The sequence below is a fragment of the Mastomys coucha genome, unplaced genomic scaffold, assembly GCF_008632895.1.
Source record: "Mastomys coucha isolate ucsf_1 unplaced genomic scaffold, UCSF_Mcou_1 pScaffold9, whole genome shotgun sequence".
In the NCBI taxonomy this organism is placed as follows: domain Eukaryota; kingdom Metazoa; phylum Chordata; class Mammalia; order Rodentia; family Muridae; genus Mastomys; species Mastomys coucha.
Window position 1 is genome coordinate 69,229,018 of NW_022196915.1, and position 10,825 is coordinate 69,239,842.

Sequence of the window (10,825 nt, forward strand, 5' to 3'; positions counted from 1 at the left end):
TTTTTTTGTTTGTTTGTTTGTTTTTCGAGACAGGGTTTCTCTGTATCACCTTGGCTGTCCTGGAACTCACTCTGTAGATCAGGCAGGCCTCGAACTCAGAAATCCACCTGCCTCTGCCTCCCAAGTGCTGGGATTAAAGGTGTGTGCCACCACCACCCGGTTGTTCTTTTTTTTAAATATAGTATAGCAAGTGTCAAAGTGAAAAATGAAATTTAAGTTGAGAAAATGTCTCCATCAGATTGTCTAGTAAAGAAAAGATCATTTATTATTTTCTTTACTGATGATTTACCATTGCAAGTGCCATCCCTGAACAGCTGGAATAAGAAATCAATTTTCATGAGATAGTAATTCTATTCCTTCATGACATTTTCTTTAGTACCTGCCTCCAAGTTCATGTTTCATTTCCTGTCCTTACTGCTATTCATAATGTATTGTAAGATATAACATGAAATAAACTATTTCCTCTCCATAGAGAGAGGGGAAAAGGAAGGAGACGAAGGGCAAAGAGAGAGAGGGAGAGAAAGAAGGACAGGGAGAGAAGAGACCAGCATCACTGAGGTGAAACCATCTGGGAAGTGTTTTCTGACAGCACAAAACTGCGTTCCAGATATAGCCAAGGATGTACCTTGTTCTGCATATGTAATTGGTAATGTGTAAGACTCACCAGGCTGGTACTGGTTTTGAAGGCATGAAGGGGTCATGAAGTACAGCTGGGTTTGTCACAGTGAAAGGCCATAAAAGGCTATTGGTAGAGGTGCAGCCTAAATTGTATTTGAAGACCCAGGACTGAAAGGGCTGTGAAAAGAAGTTGGTTTGGCTCCATGAAGAGAGCCTATGAGAGGCTATTAGTGATGCCTAGTATTAGCAGACAACACCAGTGCATTAGAGATGCCAGTACCATAGCATGACTACCAAGGACAGCAACAGAAGTGGAATGGAGTCAACCAGAGCCTACAATCTTAGAGAGGGCAGAGCTGGAGAAGCCCAAAAGATAGTCTGTGAATCCCAGATGTTATACCAGAGGCTGTAACAATGAAGTTGCCTTGGAGACCCTAAGATGTTCACGATACCAGATCCATGTTGTCTTTTAGAAGAAATGCCTTGGTTATCATGTCTATTCACAGCAGTAAAACCCTAGCTAAGACTAGTATTCCAGTTGGGCGGAGTTACCCCGTGAGGTGGACGTTGAGTTTGGGTGATGGCTGGTTGACCAGTTGTCCTCCTTGAGTACCTCTACTCCTGAACTAGAGGGAAGTCGACTTATGTGAGGAGCCTTACATAGACAGAAGATAATGTCTGTAAGCTTCTATTTCGTAATTGTTGGCCACCACGATAAGCTCGTGTTTGAAATGGTATTTTTGCCAGCTGGGAAAGCAGAATCCAAAGATGAACATCGTCATCTGAACCGGATCATAGCTCATTCTGCTCTGGACCTCATTGACGAAAACATCTGGCTTTTCAACAACATGTACTTAAAAACTGTGGACAAATTCAATGAGTGGTTTGTCACAGCATTTGTCACTGCTGGGCACATGAGGTTCATCATGCTGCACTACGTGAGGCAAGAAGATCGAATCAAGAACTTCTTCACTGATGTCTATGATTTATATATCAAATTTGCCATGAACTCCTTTTATGAGCCAAATTCTCCTATTCAATCAAGTGCATTTGAAAGAAAAGTTCAGTTTCTTGGGAAGAAACATCTTTTAAGCTAAATGCAGAAAACTTCAGAATCATAATGGTACCCCTGTGCTGAGGAGTGTACATATTGACAATTACTTGATAAAATAGCCTGGCAAACTCTATGTGTCAGCTTATTTGTATATTTTGAAATTTCTCTTATATTTAAAAATCTCATCTTTTCATGTTATCACTATTGGGAGTTACCTGTGAACAATCGCTAAATTATCAATCGCTAATTTAATATTTTATTTCAAAAGTCAATGAACCTATAACTTTTTGATTGAGATAATTAAAAAAAAATCTTAGAGTCAAAAAAAAAAAGACTAATATTCCATTTTAAAACAGACCCAACATGACTTTTGCATTAATGAAACTTAATGAAAATGAAGTCATAATTTTTTTAGTTTTCAGATGACTCTGAATTATTACCAGTTGTAATGCAAAGTAAATGTTGCTTAAAAAAAACAATGCTCTATGACATGTATTGACATGTAGGCACGTTCTGGAAACATCAATTTACCACCAGATAACTACAGAAAGACACTTAGCAAATGAAACATTTTTGGATAAGAAGATTTTAATAAATTTTATATTTAGACTAAAAGGAAAAGTATTAACAGCTCTGCTCTGAGGAGTGAATATAATACTCTGGAAATGACTGAGATTATAAAATAATTTGCAATGTAAGGCTCCTAAGGACTGTAAAGATGCAGTTTTCTAGGTAGTAGCAGATAAAATTTCAGTCCATCTTGAGAACTGTGGAAAGGAGAGAAGGAGGAAAGAAAAGGTGTATGAATCATAGACACATTATGCTGATGAGATTTAGAAAGTAGGATAAAAATCATGAGGGTGACTGGATAATATTAATAAATACCCAGGACATTTAGGCAATAAGTTTGATCAGATCAATGTAGGGAAGATGCAAGTCAATTTATAGGCATTTACAATATCAACAGTATGATGTGCTGACATGATGAACTTGAGCCTTTTGATTTTATTTTTTTTCTTTATTTGGTGGTTCAGAGCTCAAAGATGGAGAATTAATGAGTGTAGTGTGGCTAGTTCATGCAGAGATTTCTTTTCTTCAGGATCAATGGATGGCTGTGAGCCTCTACCTTATCTTAAGAAGTGCTTGCCCCCCCTGTATACCAATTCCTTAAAAGTTCTGTGTCTGAACACCTTGTCACTTATAGGTAAATCTTTTTGAAATCTGTTGACCTACCTAACCAATATCTCCCACCAAACCAAAAGCTAAGAAAGTCATCAGATTCCACTGTAGGAAAAGCATCCCAGGTCTTGCTGTAATAACCACTATGAAATGAACCTTTTCCAAAATTAATTTGTAATTTAAACTTGCCACAATTTATGATAGGAGTTTACAAAGCACTATAGGTTATAAAACAATAACTACTTCCCTTCAATGAAACTAAATTTATGAAGCAACAAATAATATTTGTGTTGTTAGTTCTATGTTATGAGAGGTTTCAAGTTTCATCATATATGTACATACTAAATAGCTATAAGTAGAGCATCTTCTAATGTATTCAGAACTTCTTATTCAACTCAGATGTTGCTTTTCTCCTTTTTTCTCTTCTTTTGTGTTGCCATCCTCTGATGAATAATACTTTCTCTATGACAACATTTCTACATCTAAAGCCTAATAGACACTTCTTTTTTTCTTTGTACTCATTGTTAAAAGCCTTTATAATGGAAAATACCTTTCCCTGAATCTTGCTTTTCCCTTATCTGAAAAGCAGGCTGCCTATAGGCAGTTCCTTTGAAATCTAGGAGGTTGCAGTAACCTTGTTTGTGCTTAGATTACCAGCACTCTGCTGGTCTCCTGCCCTGCATTCATAAAATGCTAATGAAAGAAAAGAGATCTAAACAATGACTTTCCCTTTGGCTGGTGGAGTGGGTGGCACTTGAATTATTGTTCTTTGCTTAGAAAAAGAAATTGTCTCTCACTTTCACTTCATTTTGAAATGCCATATGTTTCACTTTAAAATGAACAACAGAAAAGTTTAAAAAGAAAACTTGATTAAAACTAAAAATTTCCAAATCATTAAACCTATTGATTTTTATGAGGTTGATTTTTAATTTGTTCACACTTACTAATGTTTGAATCCTCTAGGATTAACCTTTTAAAAGTTTTTTTCCTCTACTCAATCAGACATAAAAAATAAAATTCATAAAGATACAGAAAGAATTTCATTGCAGAGTACCTCTATACTAAAAATGACAATACACAGGTCAGTGGCTTGAAGCATTAACAAGCTAACATACAAGATATCAGTTCTTTTGGCTGATTCAATAACATTGGCATTTTTAGTATAAAAGTTTGGTGAGTAAATGTTCCAATGATACCTGGAACATTTGGAATGTGATGTAAGAGATTATGGTATTACCCATGATCACTCACAGCAGAATAAAAGTAAATGAACAGATTTTATGTCAGATAATGGCAATTACTTTAGGAGTTAAGAATAAGCAGGGATTTTATGAAAAGCATAGAACTTGAGAGGATGACATAAACCACATTTGTCTCCACTTAAGAATCAGGCCTGATTTTGAAAAGAAGGTCATAAGGCGCCAGCTCCAGGAATAGACCCTCAGTCCCAGGAACTAGGCAAAAAGGCAATAGCTCCAGGATCGAATTTATAAAACCCCATCCCAAAGAACAGCCTACGGATAACCAAAAGAATGGGAAAATATCCTATCTCAGGATGGGCCATCTGAACTGGGCATACTATGGTTAAACGTTCATTACACAGGAATGCAGGAATGCAGACCACTCTCTAGCACAAGCCATTCAGAAGCAGACCCCTGTGATCATTGCCACACAGGACCTACCAATGAAATTTTAGATTACCTAATTCTTCTAGAAAATTCTCCTAATTCCCTTTAAGAAGGCTGTGCACCTATGTCTAGGGTCTCCATTTGGAAAATATGAGCATTGACCACTACATTCTGGTTGTTTCTGCAGAAAAAATGCTCTTAGTCTTTGCATATTATCTGAGTCTGAGGTCTTCCTTCAGCCATTTTTGGAGCCTTGCAGAGGTAATATATGAATAAAATCTGTTTTTTTCCAACTCTGCGATACAGAACACATGTAATTAATATTTTTTAGATTAAAAAAATTTAAAAAATTTTAAATCAAAAAATTACTTTTTTGATATTTGTTTGTTTGTTTGTTTAGGCTGTGGTTATTTTTTGACTATTACCTCAGACTTTGATGAGTACCTCAGGAGAATACAGATATGTAAAAGATAAAAACAAATGTAAAGTGACATACATACAAGGATCAGTGAGGCCTCATCCATTAGAGGCACCTATTGCCAAGTCTAATGATGTATATCTCTGAAATCTACATAGTGAAAGCACAGGCCTGAACTCATATGAGTTACAAAATGAACAAAGCATTCAAATAAATCACAAATTCCATATTCCTGATCATTACATAGGTTATACATAAACATCCATGGACAAATTTTAATGAGAGGTGAGCATTGTACATATTCTGTTCTCATTATTGATTTTAGACTTCTAATGTAATTCAGACTTTTAAGAAGGAAAAAATGGAAAATTGAAAGGAAAAAAAGAAAGTGGCAAGTGCAGAGAGGCAGCCTTGATGTTATGAGAGCAGTGGCATTATTTAAAATACAAAGGGGAAGTTGTTTAATTGTTGCAGGTTGTGGTTGTGAGCTGAGCCTTTAATGACTGAGCCATTTCTCCAGCCCAATTGTTGTAGATTCTAATCTTCAGTGTAGGATCAAAACTTCCAGGGATGTCATTACCATCCAAAAAGGACATAGAGAAGAGGAGAGTGAGTGAAGTCAACCATTGTCATTAGCAGAGCTTTGCAGTTTTCTTGCTTTACTCCATGAAAGAAGGTCACATATCTTTAAAAAAAAAAACTGCAGCAATTCCAGATTATCATTTTGAGCCTGTCCCTCATATATTCTAAACAAGCAATTTTATTTGGAATTGATTTGCTGTTCTAGAATTTTAAAATTGTTTATCTTGATATTGTTCATTTTGAATTACTTAAGACTCTTGGATGACATTTATAAAGTTATTATAAAAGAAATTGCAATTGTGACAATTTATATTATCAGGTAGAAACAAATAAATACGAGTGTTCATGCTTACTGTCTCCAAGGATTTGTGAAAAAATAAAAAAGGTGAAACTTATTAGAACAACGTGGAGATTTGAAGAAGAGTAAAACAATTTTCATGAACTATTTTCTACTGCAGACAATGTTCAGAGCTTCCCAGAAGGAGCAAAGTATGAAAACAGAAATAAAGAATTAGATAAAAATTGTTAAAACAGCAAAGAAACAAGGGAATAAGACCAGGAGTTGGGAAAATCCTTTGATTGTTTCAGTGGTTAGAGAAAGTTAAGGGAAAGGAATAGGTCAGGATACTTTTGGAAAATATGCTTGATCTCTATTGCTAGAGGTTAGTGGGTAAATGTGGATGTTATGATAGTAAATTAATATTCAACTAAATTTGTTTTTACATGGGAAGGAAAGCTGAATAATTCCAAAGCAAATGTTTAGATGTGTGTGTAGATATGTATGTACTTATGTATATATGTGTGTGTGTGTGTGTTTATGTATGTATGTTACATGCATACATACATACATAACATAATATATATAGTGAGTCCATTAAAAAGATCATCAGATTTGTTATTAAAGTAAGAATTTTCCTTGAGAAAACAACACAGTTTCAGTATGAAAACAAAAATGAAATTGGTAATCTAGAAGGGAGGGAGGGAAAGAGAAAAGGGGAGGATTTAGCAATTGTCCACAAGCAAAAGGTCATAGAGCTTTTCCTTGCTGTAAAAAATTCTAAAAAGATCAAGTGTAGAAGGTGCCTTACTATAATGCATAATCCATGATACTTTGCAGTGAGCACTTAAATCTCTTCATTTACATTTTAGAAATAAGGTAAATACTAGCAACTGTATGTGGTACACTGTTACTAATTCTGTAACACATTGAAGAATAATTATAAAAATATTTTTTCCTGTGACAGTAGGCTAACAGAGCCTTTATATTTTCTCTTTCCATCTTCTCTCTCTTTCCCTCCATCCTTCACGCCATTATTTACTTCTCACTCCCTGTTCCTCTGTAATATTTTGAGGCAAGTCATATAGCTCAGACTGCCTTGTAACTTGTCAAAGACTTAAGAATAGACAGGGATTCCTGTTTTGCTTTCCTCTAGGGACCAAAATCTGGAAAGTCAATATATTCAAATATACCTTATTTAAGATCATGTAACGACATTTAAAACCTAAATAGTTAAACCTAAATAATTATATACAGTAATATTGAATAGGTGGTCTAAAGATGGACAGGAGAGATCTGAAAGGGCCACAGGAATAAGTGAAAAACTATGGTTATTTACACTTTGCTGAGAATAAATTAGTCCTCCCTAGAGCTGACCCCACTAATTGGTTGTCCAATATCAAATGATCATTTCTAAGCTTGTTTGTGTTTTTGTTTGTTTGTATGTGTGTGTGTGTTTATGTGTATGTGTATTTATGTGTGTGTGTGTGTGTATGTGTGTTTGTAACAACAATAACTAAAGAATAAAAGGCAATGAATTTTAGAAGCCAGGAACAGACTTTGAAGCAATTGATGAGACTAGAGAGGGGGGATTTATATGAATGGAGTACTCACATAAAAAGTAAATTTACTTTAAAATAGTTTAAATAGTCTAAGATAGTTTCCATGACAGTGAGGCATGTGCATTCTTTCATAAGCAAATACCTGGAGAAGAGCAGTTAAGCTAACCAATTGTTTCGTAATTCTTGTCTTAAAAAAATAAAATTTGGCAGGCAGCTTTGGGTTCACAAGTTTTATAAAATATTAACTTAAACTAGTATGTAAGAAGGATTTTTTTTTATTTTCAAACTATTTCAGAGTATACATATTAGAAAATGTAGGTTTTCTGTGTTTTCTAAACAAAAAAAGAAATGAGGTTTGGTGACTGGGGTAATATGAAGGATCAGAGAAGATTAGGAGAAGGAAACCAATCAATTAAAAGAGTATTACACAGCAGAATGCCAGAGAAATTTCATTAGTATGACAATCACAGAATAATTACATATCTAGTACTAAAATAAAAACTTGTCTCTTTTTTTTAGGTTTAATATTTTTAATGTATGGTAGTTTGAATAAGAATGGCATCCAAAAGCTTGTATGTTTGAAGGCTTATTCATTAGGTTGTTGCACTGGATGGGAGAGATAAGAAAGTGTGGCCTTGTTGGAGTAGGTGTGCCTTAATAGAGGATTTTTTACTTCAGGTGGGCTTTGAGGGCCGTCTTTCTCTTACCCCTGACTCTAGATCCTGATATAGAACTCTCAGCTTCTTTTTTTTGTAGCACTATGTCTGACTGCCTGTCACAATGTTCCTGCCATAATGAAAATGGTCTAAATCCTCTGAAAGTTTAAGCAATACCCAATTAAATGCTCTCTTTTTATAAGTCATGGTCATGGTGTCACTTCACAGCAATAGAGCACCGACTAAGACAATATGTTCTTATAAATACTTTCATTAAGAAGTAAAAATTGTTTTACTTGTAAGAATTATGTTTTATGACCTTAAAACATAAAATGAATTTCTCCAACACAACAAAAAAATTAAAACTGCTGCCCAACAAGATCTCTCAGCTGACAATGTTACTTGCCCCTCCCCCTAAAGCCTTGAGCTTTGTTATTAGATCTCTTATGCCAGAAAAAAAGAACCAATTCTCTTCTTACATTGTCTTCAGACTTCCATGTCTTATGAATCAACAATTTGGTCTGTACAAAAAGTGTTTGAGAAAATCTGCTGAAATCAGAAAAGGGCATCAGATCTCCTTGTACTAGAGTTACAGATGGTTTGTGAGCCATCCTGCAGATCCTGAGAATGCAACTGAGTTCTCCTAGAACAGCTACTAGTGTTCTTAACCATTGTGCAATCTCTCTATCCCAAAATGAACGTTTTTGTATATGTAACCATTTATAGACAAATCGAAAGTACTTTTTTGTGCTTGTTGTTTGATACCTTTACTTGCTGAGCCATCTGGGTAGCCCTTAATTTTAGATATTTAATCTCATTTGTTGACTTTTCTTTTAACAAAAAATAATGTGGCCACTTAATTAATATCCCTTTGAAATATTTAGTTTTTATTTTAAACAAAAATTAAAAGATGCTGGTTTTATTTTAAAATCTGTTGGCTTCTGCTCCAATAAACTATTAATTCCAATGTAAATAAATGAACAACTGTAATTTCAATGAGATCAGAACATATTGCATATGCTTATGCTATAAACTTAGTTCTTGAATATATATTATGTATTAGTTATCATTATTCTCCCTTAAGCAATGTCTGCAGAATTTGACATTTTGTCAGATTTGACATTTAAAGCTAAGGATACACTAAAGAGTAAAGAATAGTTCAAGCTCCCTTACAAAATATTGCTAGTTATAGCCACCAATGAAAAGAAACCTCAGGAAATTAAGACAAGATGACTCTGAAAGAGACTTTAAGAGCCAGAAGAGAAATGAAATGAAGACCAGAGATCATTGGGAACTGCCAATTCAAAATAGCAATACGTAATACAAACAGACTGTAACTTGTTTAAGGACTGAGGTGATGAGTTGTCAGCTGGAAATAAACTCAAGAAACTGTGTAGGCAGCCGGGCTTGGTGGCGCACGCCTTTAATCCCAGCACTTGGGAGGCAGAGGCAGGTGGATTTCTGAGTTCGAGGCCAGCCTGGTCTACAGAGTGAGCTCCAGGACAGCCAGGGCTATACAGAGAAACCCTGTCTCAAAAAAAAAAAAAAAAAAAAAAAAAAAAAAAAAAAACCAAAAACAAAGAAACTGTGTAGGCATACTGCTAATTTTCTAGAAGAATATGTACTTGGTATGGTGGTAAGTAACACTTGTCAAGCTTTATTCCCACATACCTATGGTCATTTGATCTTTGAAAAAGAGGCTAAAACCATTCAGTAGAAAAAAAGACAGCATTTTCAACAAATGGTGCTGCCTCAACTGGTGGTCTGCATGCAGAGGAATGCAAATTGATTCATACCCATCTCCTTGCACAAAGCTCAAGTCCAAATGGATAAAGGACCTCTACACCAAACAAGATGCACTGAATCTAATAGAAGAGAAAGTGGAAAAGAGCCTGGAATACTTAGGCACAGGGGCAAATTTCCTGAACAGATAGATCACTAATGAATGGTTCATGCTTTAAGAGCAAATTCATGGACCTCATAAAATTTAAAAGCTTCTGTAAATCTTTGTCAATAGGTCAAAATGGCAAGCTACAGATTGGGAAAAGATATTTATCAACCTTACAGGGCTAATAAATAAATAAGATATTTATTAACCTATAGAGGGCTAATATCCAAAATATACAAATAACTCAGTAGGGAGACTCCAGAGAATCAAATAACCCTAAAAAAAGGGGGAATACAGAGCTAAATAGATAATTCTCAACTCAGGAATCTCAAATGGCTAAGAAACACTTAAAGAAATGTTCAACATCCTTAGTCATCAGGGAAATGCAAATCAAAACTACCCTGAGATTCCACCTCACTTAAGTCAAAATGGCTAAGATCAAAAATGTTGGCAAGGATATAGAGAAAGATCAACACACCTCCATTGCTGGTGGGACTGCAAGATAGTAAAACAACTTTGGAAATCCATCTGGTGGTTCCTGAGAAAATTGAAAGTAGTTTTACCTGAAGATCCAGCTATAGCACTCCTGGACATATACCCAAAAGATGCTCCAACATATAACAAGGATACGTGTTCCACTATGTTCATAGCAGCCTTATTTATAATAGCTAGAAGCTGGAAAGAACTCAGTTGTCCCTTAACAGATGAATACATATAGAAAATATTGTATGTATACACAATGTAATACTATGCAGTGATTAAAACAATGACTTCATGAAATTTGTAGGCAAATGGGTGGAACTAAAAAATATCATTCTGAGTGAGGTAACCCAGACACAAAAGAACACTTGTGGTATGTACTCACTAATAAATGGATACTAACCCAAAAGCTCACAATGCCTACGATACAACCTCCAGACCATATGGAGGAACCAGGGGTTGAATGTAGATTTCTGCATTGAG

The 10,825-nt window shown here is 35.1% G+C and overlaps 1 protein-coding gene across 1 annotated transcript; it reads left to right on the forward strand.

Moving 5' to 3' along the window:
• The first annotated feature begins 1,292 nt into the window (after positions 1-1,292).
• Positions 1,293-1,715, forward strand: LOC116084861 (trafficking protein particle complex subunit 2-like). The gene has a single exon (XM_031362141.1). The coding sequence runs from the start codon at positions 1,293-1,295 to the stop codon at positions 1,713-1,715; it is 423 nt and encodes a 140-aa protein (XP_031218001.1).
• The last annotated feature ends 9,110 nt before the right edge of the window (positions 1,716-10,825 follow it).

What these genes read in the sequence shown, in the direction of transcription:
- LOC116084861 (XM_031362141.1), top strand. Translation starts at nt 1,293, where the DNA reads ATGTCTGTAAGCTTCTATTTCGTAATTGTTGGCCACCACGATAAGCTC.